This window comes from Brachionichthys hirsutus, chromosome 17 (assembly GCF_040956055.1).
Source record: "Brachionichthys hirsutus isolate HB-005 chromosome 17, CSIRO-AGI_Bhir_v1, whole genome shotgun sequence".
NCBI classification, from domain to species: Eukaryota; Metazoa; Chordata; class Actinopteri; order Lophiiformes; family Brachionichthyidae; genus Brachionichthys; species Brachionichthys hirsutus.
This window is the reverse complement of record NC_090913.1, coordinates 7,209,161-7,227,883: the sequence shown is the minus strand read 5'-3', so window position 1 is coordinate 7,227,883 and position 18,723 is coordinate 7,209,161. Positions and strand designations below refer to the sequence as shown.

General features: G+C 44.2%; 1 protein-coding gene across 1 annotated transcript; it reads right to left on the bottom strand.

Moving 5' to 3' along the window:
- Positions 1-10,114: 10,114 nt before the first annotated feature.
- On the bottom strand, positions 10,115-18,087 carry map2k7 (mitogen-activated protein kinase kinase 7). Its single transcript, XM_068750584.1, has 12 exons — positions 17,943-18,087; positions 16,812-16,859; positions 14,728-14,872; positions 14,431-14,497; positions 14,021-14,134; positions 13,104-13,223; positions 12,864-12,971; positions 12,587-12,766; positions 12,428-12,508; positions 11,364-11,506; positions 11,204-11,249; positions 10,115-11,092 (listed from the first exon to the last, which is right to left on the bottom strand). The coding sequence occupies exons 1-12, from the start codon at positions 18,064-18,066 to the stop codon at positions 10,949-10,951; spliced, it is 1,320 nt and encodes a 439-aa protein (XP_068606685.1). The 5' UTR covers positions 18,067-18,087; the 3' UTR covers positions 10,115-10,948.
- Between the last annotated feature and the right edge of the window lie 636 nt (positions 18,088-18,723).

The following is an 18,723-nucleotide window of genomic DNA, read 5'->3' as shown; positions in this document are numbered from 1 at the left end:
GGAATGCCGAGAGCAAGTCTGGGCAAGAGACAGACACGTCTCTGATCTCCAACCACACCCTGAAGAAGAGACTCGATAACTCGCGTCAGAAAGAACTAACGCGCTCTGAAAAAGCAAACGCAAACACAGATTCTACATCCCCTGCGAACATTTAAAGAAAACACTCCTTAAGTTGCTAATAACATTCAAAACGCTGCAGTATTATAATGACGTCCACACCTCAGTTTACACAGAGTCACGTTGGAGCCAGGCCTAGTGGCGTCCTCTCAGCCAGAGGAGGCGTGACGTCCAGACGGCAGGGCGTGTGTGCTGCGCCATCAAGTCAAAATGTATCTGCAAGAGCCTTCTTTTCTTTCTCTTCTTTTTAAATGCAGATACTGCGCTTTGCCTCTGTGCAGCAGCGTGAGCGTGGAGAGACGAGGACCCACAGCGTGTGTTTATCAAGGGAGGGATAAAGGGATTAGCGCAGAAGATGTCATCAGCGGCCCTCTTAAGTTCATTATGTGCTCAGACTCTCTCTCTCTCTCTCGAGGGGAACCGCAGCAGGTCTGAGATGACCGAGCGTCAGATACGAGAAGGAGAACACACCGGAGCCTTTCAACACGCACACGCGTGTTGAAAGGCTCCAATGGGCCAACTTCCTCAGGAAGGTGGACAAACTCCACCACCCTGTGGATCAGAACGACAAGTCGAACCTCTCCAGCCTTCATCTTCAACGTCTTAGGGGGGGGGTCTGCATTCTGAGAATAAAAAGATTTCTCTCACTGTAAATGTGTCCGTCACAGAGGTCAGAGTTCACCCGGATTGCGCAAGATGTTTCGTCTCTGAGCCGAACAGGAATGGATTTTCTGTTATCTCATCACGCGACACTTCCTGACACACGGTGCGTGACTTTTGCGTGATTCTGCACCCTGCAGACACACAGTCGTGACGTGTGGGCGTGTCCACGAGCAAATATGATCCCGACCACGACACGCAACGCAGGTGACGTCAATAAACGCGCATTAAGGGATGATCCCTTTCATGAGACGCTTCTGCACTTTTTTTTTAAACTGTCCGGTCTGCGGGTTGAGGTCAGACCCAAAGAACAGATAAGTAAATAAAGTTTCCCTCTACCCGCAGAAAAGAACCAGAAACACACCTGGTTTTCAGCTGCAGGCTCCGGAGGTGAGTTCGGTTCTTCTCGGTTCTTCTCGGTTCTCCTCGGGCCGTGCTTGGAGAACAGTCTCCGGCAGCTTTGTTCCAGGACGCAGAAGGTGCCGATGATGACGTCTCCTCCCGACCGCTTGTCTTTAACCTTCTTCTCCGCTGTCTCTTTTCAGCCACTCAGCAGGGGGGGCTGCACCTTAACTCCGCCCACATTTAGTTTTCACAGGTAACATGAAAGCTCCGCCCTCCCCTGCTGCATTCAGGAGCTCACGTAAAAAAGCCTGCAATTATTATTATTATTATTTTGTATTTAATCTCAAGGTTCCTTCTAAAACAAAAATAAACAGCACAAGGAAGCTGAAAAATAAAAACTGCTTTAGCTATTTATATTAACGGATTAATTTCACAATTAGTATTTAATTTATAGCTTTGGCTCACAGAACCATCTGACATTTTATAGATAAGACAGTTAAATCTTTATATTTGAAAGTTAAATGATTATCAGTATTACAGAATATATTCTGGTTAAATATCTGCATGGAGCCCACAATTATATGTTTTAAGATGTGTCTGTGACCTAACCTGACAAGATCTGCACATTGTGTGTGTGTGTGCGTGCGTGCGTGCGTAGGAACGAGCCTCTTCTGTACCTGCAACTGGAGCAGGGGTGTGGCACTGCGGTTCTGTCCAAGGTAGAAATATAATACAAGAGATAAAACTGTCTATAGAGAGAGGAAACAAATGTAAAAAACAACAACAGACAAGTCAAACCAACACATAAGTGCCTGCATGTTAATGTTTTTAGTGACAATTGAGTTCATGTTCGTGTTTTTTCCAAATATACCGGTACTATGTTGTCACTTGACATTTGTTTGCTGGTATTGTATTTGTTAAGTAAATAAGAAATCAAAGACCAATTTATGTTTGCATGACAACAATGAAGTGCATTTTTCTCATACCACAGCATAACCCAAGCAAGGTGAGGCAGCTACCTGCGCAACCCACCAATGAGCGTTCGCTTTAGATCTTCACCATATATGGTCAAAGCGAGTAGACTGAGGCAGAAAGAGAGACATATTTCCAGAAAGGTGGGGAGGAGGGGTGTGTTCTATTGTTGTGCTTTTTCTGCAGGGTAAAGTTTCGTCTCAAAACCCTGCCATTACCCGGAGTTCTGTTTCTCCTGGTCCAAATCCATCGCTCTGAACATCAAAGATGAGCTGATAGAAACGGGGGGCGGGGTGTGTGTCACAGCAAGACTGAAACAGAACAAGGAAACACACCCAAATATGGACTTGTATTCTGATTTATGACTGGGTTTACATGCACAACTGCTGTTGTCAAGCAGTTGTTGGGAGACATATCGGTTGGGATATGAGCAAACTTGGACACAACCCAGTCTTTCAAAAAACAATCCTCACGTAGACGGACTGTTCATGCGATCCACAGGAAGTGTCTTTCATCAAACCACTTCCACAGTGAGAACTGTGCACGAACTTTGACAAAACAGGCACGCATATTAAATGTCTTTATTCCGAATGCATGGCCTCGCAAAGGACAGGGTGAAGTGGAGAAGGTTGTCACAAGCCGCAAGGAGAAGAAGATTGTGAATGGACTCATCTGTATTTCCATTCCTCTGCTGCAATGAAGACGTGGAAGAGGAAATTGCTAACAAGTTGGTCAACCAAGTCATGAAAGAATACGCACTGCTACTACTTATTAAAAATCTTCCCGTATCTCACCTTGTGAAGAACAACTCTCTTTAATCCACAAATCCATTGCATTAAAATATTTTGTGTGGTGTAATTGTGGTATTTTAATGTGTATAATGTAAGTAAAAATGCCACACAGGGATATGTTTCATTGTAAAGCTGATTTGTACAGCCCTAGGACACAATCTGTAGTTAAACCACTTCATATGTAAGCTGTCTTCCTGAATCTCCCTCCAGCTGCTGTCCTGATAATGTATTTGTGTGTAAAATGATCATACTTTTACACACATCGAGTACAGGGGCTGAGCTGGTAAAAGATGGCAATCTGCCGTACTGGCAGCCCATTGGTTCAAGTAGAGAAGAATTCCTCCATGCATCTTCGGTTGTGTAACATTTCAACCAGGAGCAAAAGCACAATCGTGTCAAGTCATGTCATGCTATGCAGGAAATTGCAATAGATTATTTTACTGTGGGGGAAAGTGCAGACGGGACAGCTGTCAGCAGGTCGGCACAAAAGTTTATTCTGTTTCCAAGCACATCCAGCTTTTGTCTGGATTTTACCAATAACTATTTTATTGATGATTCAGCTAAGCTTAAGTTCGTTCACACCACTTTTAAATGCATAAATACTCATTAATTGCAGTTTCTGAAACAGTTACCGGTACTAGATGGTTTATTGGAAATGTAGCCACAGAAGTTTGGAAAGGTCCGATTTACAACAGGTTGGGATTTGCTTGTTGGCATCGACACCAAATACTGAACTAGCAACCAGCAATTATGAACTCACTCGTATCCACTTCTGCTTGTTTGGGCATATATTTACAGTATTGCAAGCCGTCTGTAAATGCGACTGTGGAAAACAAGCAAGATTAAAATGAATTTATAAAAAGGATATTGAATATGCAAAGTATTTCAAAATTGCAAACTCAAAATGAAGTGCCCCACGAGCAGGGCTGCAGATGTATCATGCCTCGTACGGCTCTGAGTGTCGACAAAATTATGAATTGACTAATTGCCAGAAAAGTGGGAAATATGATTTCACAGTGAAGGAGACATCTGAACTTGTGTGAAATGTTTTGTCCCCCCCCCCTCCCCCTCCCCCTAAAAAGCATGTAAATTCCTGACATAGCTGAAATTTATTTTTGCAAGATTAGTGACTTTATCCAAGTTGATTTTTAAGTCATCTTTAAAGAAATACCTCGGAGGCATTTCAGTTATTTTGTTTTCAGGAAGATCAAAATGAGTTAGAAATGCATTGATAACCTGAAAACATGAACACACAGAGAAAACACCAAACACACACTTTTTAGGACTTTTTATTTATTTTCTTTTTAAGTGGTTTCTTTTTTTTTTTCTTCAAAAAAATCCTGAGGTATTCACAATATAATGGCATTTATTCTGTTTGACGTGAGACTGGTGGGGGGGGGGATAAAATACAGCCAAAAAACGACAATTTAAACAGGCAGTAAAGCTGCGTTGAGCGATACAATGGTCAAGACGATAAATCCGTGGTGCCGTACATACAAGAAGCAACAGAGGCGACTGAAGTCGATCCTCTCCCCATCCTGCGAACTAGCAAAGTCCTACAATCTAGACTTAAAACCGCATTTAGAAACGCCAAGCAACAAACCTCAAGGGTGAGTGAAAGAGGTGTGTCCCACCAACAGGGAATACAGGTTAATAAGCCAATCAATCCACTCTGATATAATCTATCATCAGCTAAAATTACTGAAACAAAAACAATCTTGTTGCTGGCATTCAACACAAAAGAAAAAACAGGATTTCAAGATCCATAGCGTAGAATGTTTGTGGCATCTAACAGGTGTACGAAAACCAACGTGTCCTCTTGGGATCTACTGTTTGTTAGGTTTGTCCATTCTGGGCTACTGTAGAAACATGTTGGTGCAACGCAGCAGACTGATGAGGAGGACATGCTCCCCCTGCAGGTCTGAGACTCATTCTAATCTAAGGTCATCAATACATTGCTCCTTAATGTTTCCATTACTGCCAATAGATGGCCCTAAATACTACACATGGGACCTTTGAATTATTAGCAAAAGACTATTCAAGTACACTATGCCGTGGATACTTGGCTTAACCCATGAGCAGTTAGTTTGTGAGGGCTGTCCGAGGATAAACAGATTTGCTTTCATCCATCACTGTATTAATATGAAGCTCAAATACAATATTTTACTTTCTCTAAAAAATGGTAAAATGCCAATTAGAGACCACTCCGCTATCTTAAGTCCAATTTTCCCTCCACAAAAAAAAAGCTAGACTTTAAAAAAATATACAAATAACCAATAAATAAATATCAGTGAAAATAATACACTGTAGATTCATTTTTCGTGCTCTGTGTCACTGATCTATGATTGATAAAATAACTGCTGTGACCTAAAAGAAAATAAGGAAACACCCAATATTCTCTCCGTCTGCACAACAATCTGCAGCACACAAAAAATAAAAATAAAGCCCAAGTGCAACATCAGTCATGACAGTCTGAGCATTAGAAAAACAAACAAACAAACAAAAAAAGCTCTGGTGTTTGATCAATCAGCACACTAATACAGCATCAACAAAACCAGAAAGAATTATAAAAAATAACCATAAAATTGAATACAAAATAAAAATCCAAAAGCAACGGGCTGGGACGAGAAGGAAAAAAAATAATAATTAAATAACAGCACACAATCTATTACCCAAACTGGGGTGACAAGAAATAAACCGATCATGATATCTGATCAAAGGAAAACACACAATAGTAACAATAAAAAAAATACTAATAAACTTTCAGTTGAGGTTATCTTTATGTGACGGTTTGAATAAGGGACAGATTCTGCCACGTGAAGGTGAGAAAAACAATCGCTCCACCTCGTCAGTGAAAGAAAAGAGGACAGCACTGTCCAGCTCTCAGCAGTGACGCCATCGGCCATTAATTTCTTTGTTCAATTTGGTGTTATCTTTGCCCTGAATAATCAATATCAAAATAATAATAATAATGAAATAATAATAAAACCAGTAATCATAGTAAAAAAAAAACGAAAAAAAAATAGACAAAATAAAACCTAATATCCATCATCAATAAAGACTTTTGGTAGACAAACATCACACGCTTCGCTCGCACACAAAGCTAAATGAAACGAAAGATATAAGCATGTGAATGAAGGGAAAACAGGACACTCGAGACATTTGCCTTAAAAACACCGTCTGCTCACAAAGACACGGCTTCTCCTTGACAACTAGCGGCGGGTCCGAAGCGAAGAAAGAAATTGCAAAGTTGAAAATAACATTGCAAAACAGCATAAAATATATTTTCCGAAATACACAGTAATTCATAAACATTTCTGCAGAAACAAAATGCAGACTATATGGGTAAAATTCATAAATAAGGATAAGGATTTTGTGCGTCCCCACCCAGACCGTTGTCTCGAAAGAAAAGACGAAAAGAACGAACCAACGGCAAGTTACAACGGTGACAAAGACATGCAATTGATATACTTTACAGCATTGATCTGTATTTCCCCCCCAAAAAATACAAATCCCAGGCTATCCCCACTCCCTCCCCAACCCAAATACAATCCTTAAATAGTTGTCAGCTCATTCAAAACATAATCTGTAGCACTTTCTATCCTCTGTGAAGTCGCTGTCGGGGGGGGCTGACACACAACAACACTGTTATCAACTCTAGTTCTTCTGTAAATCTGTATTTACAGGAAGCTTTTTTGAAAAAAAAAAAATCCACTGAAGAAAGCTGACATGGTTTGAATGACTGCATAGTGAAAATGATATTTGGTTTACTTACAAATGGGTTTATGAGGCACACATACAAGCCCCCCCCCCCCCCCGCGTCAAGGCACAGCACCCCTGACAAGCTAATATACACACAAAGCCACTATCGGCAGGAGCAAGCGCTGCTGTGTACAGTGGGGGTAGCTCCATATATTAGATGTGTGTGTGTGTGGATTAGCTAACAATGTTTTGTTTCCTCCTCACACACACACACACACACACGTTTGACAATCTCTCCCATTCAGCAGGTGCACAACTAGCTTGACCCGATTGGTTGCACAGAGTCGTATCACCCAATCAGGTGTTTGGATAGAAATACACACAAACAGCACGGTCAAGCGAGTGTGTGTGTGTGTGTGTGTGTGTGCACGTGTAAAACACACGTCAGCTTAATAACAGACCCTTGACAGTGGGAGACTGGTTAAACATACAGACTTTGAATGTTGCCGTGGGAGTGGGTTGCCCCATCTCCTCAACTGCACCAATAGCAACACTTGGGGCTGCGCCGGCAGCGCAGTGCAGCCGCTGGAGACCAAGCACCAGATCTGGGTCCACGTACGACAGTTTTTTTTTTTTTTGCAGGGAGGTTGAGCATGTCCCTGAATTCGGAGGGTCGTTCACAGTTAAAAGCTAAATCAGTTCCAGGTGCGCCAATGAAAGGCTTTGCTAGCAGGAGGTGCGGCGAGTCACCGTCACATTTGTTCCAAGCGGACCGTTCCATGAAGCGGCTCGACCCCGCTTTGGGCTCAGCTCGCGTCCTCGTGTTGAGAGGGCTAAGCAGAGCAGGTTGAGCACTGCGCTAACATGGCGTCATCATTCATCAAGATTTACCAACATGAACATTAGTTTGAACAGAGTCGACACCAGCGAGCGTCTACGAATCTCCGGATTCACGACGACTGTGTCAGGACGAGTTTTTAGAGTCAACTTTATACTGCTCATTAGTAACGGGTTTTTTTTTTTTTTAGATTAACATCTCGTCTTTACTTAGAAAATCTGGTTTACTAATCACTGCTCTCTGCCGTTTACAGAGCAGCCACGATGATGATGATGGAGAGGATCAATAACTGGACCATTGCTGCCCAACCGCAGGCAAACAAGTACAGTACTAGTGTATATATTGCTGACAAATAACGCATTGCTGTTGGATCTGATGGCGTTACATTGGATTAGCCGAAGAATATTTAGATTTAGAGCTCTTATAGCTGTACTGGAAAACCCAGACGCAACGGTGCTAACATTAGCGTTAGCTCAAGGAGAGCCGTGCCAAATCAAGAGGAGAAGGTGCAAGTCTTACAGCTGCGTCGCTGGGCCCTCGCTACGTTCATGATGAGTTAGTCTCCCCATGTGCATTATACAACACACACACACACACACACACACCTCCTCCTCCTCCTCCTCCTCCTCCTCCTCCTCCTGCTGTCGCTATGGACAGCTCATGTCTGCCGTAGCTGAGAGTAATCGCTTAGAACAACAAGAAGAAGTCATAACAATAGAAATGTTCATTCATGTTTTCCGTTGGGTTGTGGACACCTTTGGTGCAATTTCTCAAGGTCGTTTAGCTTGCAGGTGGCGTTTGGACAGGTGGAGGGACGGACGGATGGACAGTCGAGGTCGGCTACGACAAAAAAGCATTTGGACAGACAGACATTCCCTCTCATATCTACACTGAGAAGAGTTTAGGGTGACGCCACGATGTACACGATCGACTACTTTGGATACACGGGTACATTTAATATGAGGTGTGTGTGTGTGTGCACAGTTTTGTGTGTTAGTACTTTGTGTGAAGCCGACCTCTCGCATGCTTTTGCGCTCTTCAGACTTGCTCGTCTCTATTTGGTACTGTTGACTTTGCATTATTTTCACTTATTTGGCTTTAAAGAAAAATCTGTTTGTCCTTTGGGGAAGATGTGACAGTAGTGTCTAAAGCAACACACACACACAAAAAATAGCAGCAGTAACAATGCAAATAAATAACATTGCTGATCAGAACATTAGACATCATAAACACAACACGCTAAAACCGTAATTGGTCGGTCGGTGTTCACACACGAAAGCTTTTTTACAACAACCCGCTCGCTTCAGAGCTCAGCGATCCAGTGACACTTTTCCATTTTCCATCCACGCCTCCTCACCCATTTCACGCCCACTTCCTGCCATCAAACTCCAGATTGTCTTGACTTTTCTTCAAACTTCCCATTCCACTTCCTGAACAACTTCTGTCTCCTCCCTCTCTCTCCTCTCCTTTCCTTTCATTTTTTTCCCCCTCCATCATGACAACATTCATGGTTCCCTCTCTGGCACTTAACCGTTTCCTCCCTCCATCGTTGACAGTCCTCAGCTCTCTGTGTCTAGCGGAGATTTGCTTTGGTGCGTGGGTGGTTTGAGTCTGCACATCGAGCAGGCTTTGGCTGTGGCCCTGCGGGAGGGGAGGCAGTAGGACTCTCGTCAGTTTCTGAAGACCTGCACTCCGTACGTACATCTGTGCATCGTCTCAAACACGGAGACCAGTTCAGGCGCTCCTACTTTCATCAGGCCTCACACCCGACTTCATCTCAGCAATCGCCTGTACGGTGGCCGGGACGTTTCGGGATTTGTAAATGTGGTTTTTACATCCCGGGCATCTTAAATTTAGGGTCTCAGAGTAAAAAAAAAAAAAAAAAAAAGAGCTGCTGCTCTTTATAGCCGAGACCATAAACCCGATTTCTCGTCTCTACTCTGGTAATCATCCTGTTGGGTCTCAAAAGAAACACTTTGGAGTCCGGTGAGCTAAACTCTGCAAACTGTTGCCTTGGCTTAAAATAAGTAGCCAAATGTTTAGATTTTTAGACACTGAATGAACTATTGAAAGAATAAGAATAAGAAACATTGAAGTTGTTGTTGCTGTACAATGTTCGGTACATTTAAAGCCTGTTCTAAAGTACATCATTACTTTAATAGAGGCCTCACAGACCATTTGTAACGGAGAAGGATAATAATATCTCAGTCTTTGCTCTGGTCACATCAGGATCACTGACATCCCACCAAAGAGCAGCGGCAGACAGAGGTGAACGAATCAAAGGAACCCTACAAAGGTAATACAAGCTACCCCAATTGTATTTGTTACCAAACGGGCCCCTGCGCTTTATTTTATTCAATGAGAAGCGCACTGCTTCTTTTTCCCATCCAACCTCCCTCCCGTTTCTGAAACCATGCCGGATTCCCGATCCTCCAAATGCCCACCAGCAAGGTTGAACCTGCCCTCTCCTGTCCTTTGAGGTCCGCTAGCAAACATCAAAGAGTCCGAGGTCGCTCCTTTCTAACCAATCGTTCCTCTTCTTAGTATTCCTCCACACTTTTTCAGGTCAAATAAGTCATTCCGAACAAACAAAATAACATCTTTAAATATGTCTTGTCCACAAATCTAGAATGCAGTGCTAATTCTTTTTTTTTGGGGGGGGGGGGGGGGGGGGGGGGGGGTTGTTTTCTTTGTTATTTCCTCTAAATAGAATCACAACGATGGCTATTCTAAACGTATGCTATATTAATGCTAATGAGGATTTCCTATCAATAAAGGTTTACACCTGTAATGTGAAAGTGATTAACTCAGATATAACATCTCACTGGTTAGACGGCCTTGATATTGATCCACACACATGCGTGCACACACAGACACACACACACACCCTGAGAATGTGTGATTGTAGAAACCCCTGAAGAATTATAATTGCACCAGACATTCCATAATGCTCACGTAGATGACAGACTCAGGTTTGCTAATGTAGCAGATGCTTTGTTCCAGTGTGTCCCGACTACTCTGTTGACTAATCCAAAGTCCTGGATTAATGCTGGCAAAGACGCGGAAAAAGAAATGAAATACGGCGTAAATGTAGAAACGTGTACGACATACACAAACTCTTTGTTTTGCTTTACACACTGACGCGACATGACAAATGTAACAATGCGTAAAAAACACAAAACCGGCTACAGCGTGCACGTTTACCTTCCCTCACTCCCATGTCTGCCTGTCCACATGTAACACAATGATACACAAAAGCACCCGTTTCATCCATCCATCAGTCCATCCCTCGGTCCGTCAAGAGTCCTCAATCTCGTCTTCATCGCTCCTGCTTTTCCGTCGGCTCTCCAGGTCCTCCGGCGGACAGATGGACAGGCGGGCGGAGTCTAACGCTAGGCTTAGCTGCTAAGGCTGGGATAGAATACATCAGACCGAGTCTGGGCTTGGCAAAGCTAAAGCTAGGCTAGACTAGCATCTGGTTAATCCAACGCCAGGCTGGGGGGGGGGCAAAGGTTAGGCTAGGCTACCTACTGAAAAGTGAGTGGAGCTGGTGTTGATGGCTGTAACACTGGCTGCTGCGGGGAGACTCTGTGCGATCCATCACCGTCTGGAACCAACCGGCCACATCCACGTCCAGAACCTCATAGCGCCGGATGAAGCTATGCTCCTAGACGCAAGACACAAAGAGAGACAAATCGGTTAGCTGTGTCCATTAGTTAATGAAAGGTGAACCCCCCCCCAACAAAACGATCATTGCTCATTCCGACCGGGCTCTTACCAGCAGCTGGTGGTATTTTGGCCTTTTTCTGTGATCCTTTGTGAGGCTGTGAAGAAACACACACAGGAAGTCGCAACGGATTTCAGTTTGTCAGAATCAAAGGAACTAAAAACCTGAAAGCCCTGAATCGGGCGAGTGTCCGTCGTCCATTTGTGCTCACCAGTCTTTGACGAAGGACTGGAAGTCAAGGGAGAATCCCATGCCGAGAGGAAGCACAGGAGGATCTTCCTGCAGCACTTTGGTCAGAACCTCAAAGTCTGTTTTGCAGTTCATGTAGGGAAACTGTCCTGTGGCCAGCTCCACCTGGAGGACACGAGAACCCAAGAGAGCTGCCGTCAACTACAAACACATAACGCCAATAATCTTTAGTTCTGTGCCCTCAGGAAATATAATCTGTCTCCTCACGTTTTAACACTTCTCTAGTTATTCTAACAAAACCATTATTCTTTCGGGCCCGGTTGCTCCTATTGGGAATAAACATGGTAGTAAAATCCATTCACTTAAAAGAACCTGTAGGAAACTGGAAAACTGATGGAAATCCATTCATTTGCAGGTTAAATAACCACTAACTTTATAACTTTGAGGTCAATGAAGGTCAAACAACACAACACAAAAGTCCTGATTGATCCTAAACTCTCCTCACTGGACTGCAGATATTTCTTCTCCCACCTTTGGCTTACCTACTTTTTAATCCCATGAAAAACAATGAATAATCTGGTGGCAGATTACACAAACTATCCAAACAGGTTACTCTCGCTTGCCTGTCTGGGGTCAGCTGACTGTTGCTGCTTGCAGACGTTGTATAAAACGTGCTTTAATGATCTGGCAGTTATTGGTGATAACTTTTTTTAAATTTTATCTTAAGTTTAATTTGTGCATTTATGCAAGCAAATGATTTATTAGTTACCTCTTGCAATTGCACCAAATGTTACTCAAGTTTCTGAATGTCCTGAACATAGAAAAAAAAAAGTACTCTCAATGCCTAAAAAATACTATACATGATTATTATGGTTATTTGTAAAGAGGCTGTTCAAAACAACCCAAAATACTTCCCTCCAAAACGGGTGCACCAACGTCATCGCCTCTCAACACAGACACACTACAATAATTAGCTGAAGATGAATAATAAAATGTCAAATCAAGTCAATTTGATATTTGCAATGCACTTTCAGGACAAGTTTGATTCTTTTTTTTTTTTTTGCAATAAAATGAAAGCACTGATACCAGAGAGATGCCAAGGCTCCAAACGTCTGCACGGATGTCATAATCGGGTTTGGTGGGATCAGGAGGGTCTATTCTCTCAGGCTGCGAGGACGGAAAATCGGAATGTTTACAGTCAACGCGCGCGTCTGGCCCTTGTGTGCGAGATGATCCTTCACTCACCGCCATGTAGGCAGCGCAGCCGGCACTGCGGGTTTTGGCCTTCGAGTCAACGAGGCGTCCACTGATGCCGAAGTCACACAGCTTGATCTGCCCTTTAGCATCGAGGAGGATGTTGGAGGGTTTGACGTCTCTGTGGATGACGCCATGTTTCTCTTTCAGGTACAACAATGCCTTCACTATCTGGAGGACAAAACACACACACACACACACACAAACTGTAAGGAAAACAATAAAGACTTGCACTTTCCCCATCTGAGAGAGAGTAACTTCCACTTACTGCCACGGTCATCTTTCCAAGGATTCGCTCTGGGATGGGGCCCTGGATTCTCTTCTTCAGCTTCTCAGCACACGTTCCCATCAGCTCCATGGCAATGAACACATCCGTCTGCACACAAAGGCAAGCAGTCCGAAATCAAACGATGCACAAGCAGTCGTGAAAACAACAGTCGTTTAATTTGGGGTGTGGACGCGGAAATCTAGAGGCCGGCTACTATTTTACTCAAATACAGACACCTACATTGGTAACTATGGCGCCGTAGCACTGTATGATGTAAGGACAGTCGTGACTCTTCAGCACCACATCCAGATCCATCAAGATCCTCTTGTTCTCGTCCTTGTTTCCCGTACGACGCATTTGCTGGTGAAACACACACACACATAGAACTCCTGCCAGCATTTCCACACAGCATGCTTGATGCGCATGTTAAGAAACAACTCATTAGGAAATCACTAAATGAAGACTCACAGAGCTACAATTAAGTCATCTCTTATAAAGGAGGGCTGCTCCGTGGGAATACTTGCTGCTACTGTGTTAGTAAAGTAATTATAATTAAAATGAGCGGGCTAAACTGGGCCAAGCATTACAGCTTTTTATTTACTGCATTCTACGCTGCTGTTTATCAGGAAATCTCTTGAAGCAGTCTAAACATCGCAGCCACTCAAACACGCAGCTTACAGTAAACTAGCTGCACCGTAATTCATTCAATTGTTGCTGTATTTCATAACCTTCGTGTTATTATATTCGTATCATTACAAAGTACATCAACATTTGGTTTCCACAATGAAAGGGGTCAAGTGAAATTCGAGTTGGGAAATGTGTTAGCGTTTTTTTTAAAACTGGCTGTTTTCAGCACGACAATTAGGAGCCGATAACCGGTTGGGAAAAGCGCGATGCTTACGCAAGCAGGGGACGAAGGGATACGTCAAAGAGACAAATGTTTCCTTATTAAACTGTGTCAAGCCAGGTCAGTTTCTACATTATTACATCGGGAAGCTAAAGGTAATCAATAGTCACGTTATTAGCTTCCTCGTCAAAATATTGTTAGTTTCGTCATCCCACGGCGATCTCAAAAGCGGAAAGTAGACGGCGCCCATCTTAGCCAGCTAGCTTCCGGACGACAGGAAGTACTTGAGCAGTGATCACTCAAGTCTTACTTTGACAGCAATGACATGGTCGGTCGTCTTGAATCGCACTTTGAAGACCTGTCCACAGGTCCCACTGCCAATCTCCCCCTCACTGATCAGGTCCGTCACTTCCGCTTGATACCGCTGCGGAGCAACAAAAGGTGAAGCTGGAAATGACTGGAAACGGATTTCTTTATTGGTGCAAATGTGACGATCATCTGGTTCAAGTAGACTTCAGCGTGGATGTGTTATTGGAGCCTGCGGCCGTAACGATTGCAGGATTCCATTTTACTTTCTTCCAGTGGCAGCCTTTGAGGCTGTATTCATAAATACTCCAAACACATTCGGCCACAGCTCTGCACGGACGGTTTACATTAGCTAGGAAAGCATTCAGAGGGCGCAGACCTCCGCCGAGCGGCTCATTCCTGTTTGTGTCTCACCTGACCATCGATCTTCAGGTAACCCGTCTGTTTCATGATTTCTTGCAATTTCTGGTCAATCTCTGCACTGTGGAGCCAAAACACACACAATGTCATGATGTCAGAGAGTTCAAACACGGCATTCACGCTTTAATGAACCGAGTGAGACTTCTGACTCACAAATGTGCCTCTCCCCTACACACACACTGCAAATGTATTGGAGTTTCCATCAGCATACTAGGAGCCCGGTTGTGTGTGTCTCTGTGTGTGTGTGTGTGTGTGTGTGTGCGCAATGATAGTCGGAATGTGTCCGCATACTTCTCGAGGCTCTTCTGCAGGCCATACGGAGGCGTGGGCAGCGTGAGCATGTGTCGCGGGCGGCTGGGGTAATGGTGATGCTGAGGCGAGCTCTCTGAAGACGAAGAGCGGCTGCCTCCATCGTTGGCCAACGGCAGCTGGAGCGCTGGGGTGGAGGAGAAGCGATCCTTTTAGACGCAGACGGGAAACCAACGCCAAACTGTGCAGCACGCGTCCCGCCAGACGCCAGCACGTGTAAAACGGACGCATTTATTCATGCGATTACTGGCTTCATTATAATGATTTTAAACTGCCGTGTTCTATAGAGGAACTGGTAACGTTGTGTCTCTCTCCCTGAGTTTGCATTTCATTCCTGAAATCAATGCTTTGGATTTACACATTAACGACTCGATAAAAGTGTCTGATGAGAAAATAATATGATCGACTGCGTCTCGCTTGGGACCAACTGAAAATGGGCTCCATCAAAATGATTTTTCAGACCGGCCTTGCTGGCGTAGGAACTTGCTCCCAAAGTAACAGCTTTGTTTTGTTTTGTTTTTTTACATTATTGTCCCGAGCAAAACCAAAAGCAACTTCCGACAGGCCGGATGAGGCGCCACACGGTTAGGCCACGGCTCAGGAATCAGGAATCCAGAATGCTCTTATAAAGAGAGAGCCACAGGATAATGCATCGTTAGAACATGTACCTGGAGAAACTAAATAATGAATCACAGTTTGGGACGTAGACGTCAATCTTACCCACACCCCCGAATCAACTTTACAACCGCGGGCGCCAGACGGGTTAAATAACTTCAGGAGATCATTCTATTACCGGTAAGTATTATTAGCAAGGCATATCCAGATGTTCCAGAGGCCATGAAGACACTTATGACAACCGGCGACAAAGAAACCGCCCACAAAAAATATAAAAAAATAAACTTTGAAAACAGTTAGAAACCCATTTTGAGGACCGTGCAGTTATTATTGATCATTTTCATTATTGTGTATTAGCAGGCAGGCATCTCCTCTGTGAGTTCCAGCAGGTGTTTCCGGGAGTCACCTGTGGATAGATCAGCCTGTCGGGGGTGGGGGGCGGGGACAATCAGTTAATGAAGGAGAGGAGGCGTTAGTATGAAGAGGAGGGGGAACGTCGCTGGCACAGATTGCATCTCCGTAGTCCCACCGGCTCCAACGGGATGAACGAATGAGAGGACAGAGACACAGACGGACGCTCGCAGGCATTGCTGCACCGTTTCCTGCCAACACCGTGCTGCTGCAAACAGGAGTCGGGGGGGGTGCTAGAAGACGAAAAACCGGCAAACAACATCAAACAGGGAGATGTGAGGAAGAGAGGAAAAAGACGAGACATTTGGTCAGAGCTGCACGGCAGAGCGAGCTGCGAGTCACGGGCAGGAAGGACAGTCTTCAGATGCCACGCAACGAAAAGAGAGAGAGCCAGAGAGAGGAAAGGAGCCCGAGCGTTCACTGCACTCCTGCAGACGGGCCAGTGGGGGGTGCTGGATTAGAGACCGAGCAAACGAAACACAACCCCCAACACATTGTGTCGTGCAGAATAGCCACATGCATTGTGATTCTCTGCCTCCAGCAAAACAAAAGGTTAGTCACCAGTCACACTTAAACTGGGTATATCAACACAGCAGCACTGCCCTGCCACTGGCAAAGACAAACAGAGAGCAGTAGGGATGGAAAAAAGGGGGGGGGGGGGGGCTTGGACATACAGATGTGTGTTCATTCTGGCGCTGCTTGTACAAACACTGCAAGAAGTGGACGTGCGTCCGCTAAAAGCTGTGCTTTATTTACAACAACTGATGCCAACAAAACGGGTTTACGTCCCGTCACAGACCATCGAGTGGGTCTGGCTGAAACAACCACTTTAAAAAAAAAAACAGTTAGACTTCAGACTGGATGTTGGGAAAGGTGTTTAAAAAGACAAGCCAGTAATAACAGTAGATTACGTAGTAACCTCGAAGACAAGAGAGGCCTCGTCCAAACAAAAAATAAGGACGAAAAAGATTATGGAGGATAGACTTGAGAGGGGAGGGGGGGGGGCGCAGTGGCAGAGAGAGCGATGGATTAAATGATACCTGCACGCTGGGAAGGGGCTGGAGCAGGACTGAGCTGGATCACGATGACTAGACAGAGGAAAGAAAATACACACACACACACACACACACACACACACACACACGCACATTACTGCACTGCACTACTGGGACAGTCGTACGTGAACACACACGCATATAAATATACAATCATATAACACAGGGGGGGGGGGAAACACGGACTTTCTGACTCCTATCATTCTCTCTGATGGGAGTCTTTGGTCCTGTGAAAAGAGCCGGAGCAGGAAGGGCCCGTCCCGGCTCTCAAAACGTAATAAATGATAAAGAAAGTGAAGAAAAAAAACACATAATAAACTGACTTATTATGACTTGATAACAGAAATAAGATTGATGATCTGCATTATGTCATGGATGATCATATAAACTGATCAGCGCTGCGCTGGAGCCTTAATAGTTTTCATAGACTAGAATTTTTTTGTGTAGGCTTTTGATCTTTTCATTAGATTTTGCTGCCAGTAAAATATATATATATATATATATATATATATATACAGAATAATAATAATAATAATAAAAAAAAGCTTATACTTTAAATGATCTCAATTGAACGTCCCAAAAAAACTAAAACATATTTAAATGATCAGAAAAAGCACGTAAATAGAATTCAAACCTCAGGAGTGGGAAAGCGGATTTCCGTGTCTTTTCTGGCAGCATTAAACGTTCATTATGGGACACTTTTACGATAATAAAGTGATGTCTGCGGTAATGCGTTATAAACAGACTTAAACCCCGCATCAAAATGAGAGATCGACGCCGGGCCTACACCAGAGACTGTCACTGCTAGCGTGCTAGCTTAGCACGTTTGACAGCACGGAATCAGAACAGATTTCAAGAGGAACGTCAGCAAAGACATGTCAAGACAGCGCTTCGTAAAATATTCCCGCTCTGCTCACGAATAAAATAAAGAAATAGTCCTCGTTGTGAAGTAAGAGTTGTGACAGTAAAGCCTAGCTGAGTCAGTGTTTGTTTATGTAGCTAGCCTGCTAGCATGTAGTAGCTAGGACCAACATATAACACCTCCCGGCCCCTCTGCGGTCTTTCCCGTGCTATTCCGGCCGTTAGACAGCCCCGTCCTCCCCGATGGACACTCACTCGGCCTCGGGCGTGATCGCTGTGGACTCATGTCGATGTTCAGGTCGATTCTTCGGCGAGCCTCTTCGTTTTCTTGCTTTAGTTTCTCTTCGATTCGCGACAGCCTCTGTTCCAGCGACGACATCTTGAAAAATTGAGCACCATGTAGTTTCCCAGCAGAGCTTTAATTTTTTTTTTTTTTTTTTTAAGGTCGTCTTCTTAGTCTTTTCTTCGTCTGTTTCGTAGAAGTAGACGAAGAAGAATTTGTTTCTTCTTCTTCTTCGTCCTCTTTTGCGGTCGTCTCCTTCGTCTGCTTCGTAGAAATAGACGAAGAAGAAGACAACTCTTCTTCGTGGATAATCCATCCCAGATGAACATTAGCGTTCAGGTTTCCATCGCGGCACTGGGCCTGCTTCTCCCTGCTTTTACTTCCAAGATGTTAAATTCTCGCTACGAAACTTTTTTCAGTCCAATCTTTATCGATTTATACTTTCGTTCAATACCTAGTAGATTAATTTAATCACTATCAAGGCCCAGATCTCACTCCAAAACCCCCCAAAACAGTACTTAATTTCAGCTCCCCACAATGAGACTAATGAATAAAGTGAGCTGCTGCAACCCCTTTGGCCTATTAGCCACATTTTTGGGTACGGGGTAGCGTCTCCCTTGAGCCGGTCCCAAGCCCGGATAAATGCAGAGGGTTTGCAGCAGGAATGGCATCCGGTGTAAAACTTTGCCAGAATTAAGCACGCAATCGACTAGAAGGTTGATTTTCTGTGGCGGCGCCAGACGGGACAAGCCG

What these genes read in the sequence shown, in the direction of transcription:
- map2k7 (XM_068750584.1), bottom strand. Translation starts at nt 18,066, where the DNA reads ATGTCGTCGCTGGAACAGAGGCTGTCGCGAATCGAAGAGAAACTAAAG. An exon ending in TTGGAAAGATGACCGTGGCA is followed by an intron (nt 12,767 to 12,863) that starts GTAAGTGGAAGT and finishes TTTGTCCTCCAG; the next exon opens with ATAGTGAAGGCATTGTTGTA. An exon ending in CAGTCCTTCGTCAAAGACTG is followed by an intron (nt 11,250 to 11,363) that starts GTGAGCACAAAT and finishes GTTTCTTCACAG; the next exon opens with CCTCACAAAGGATCACAGAA.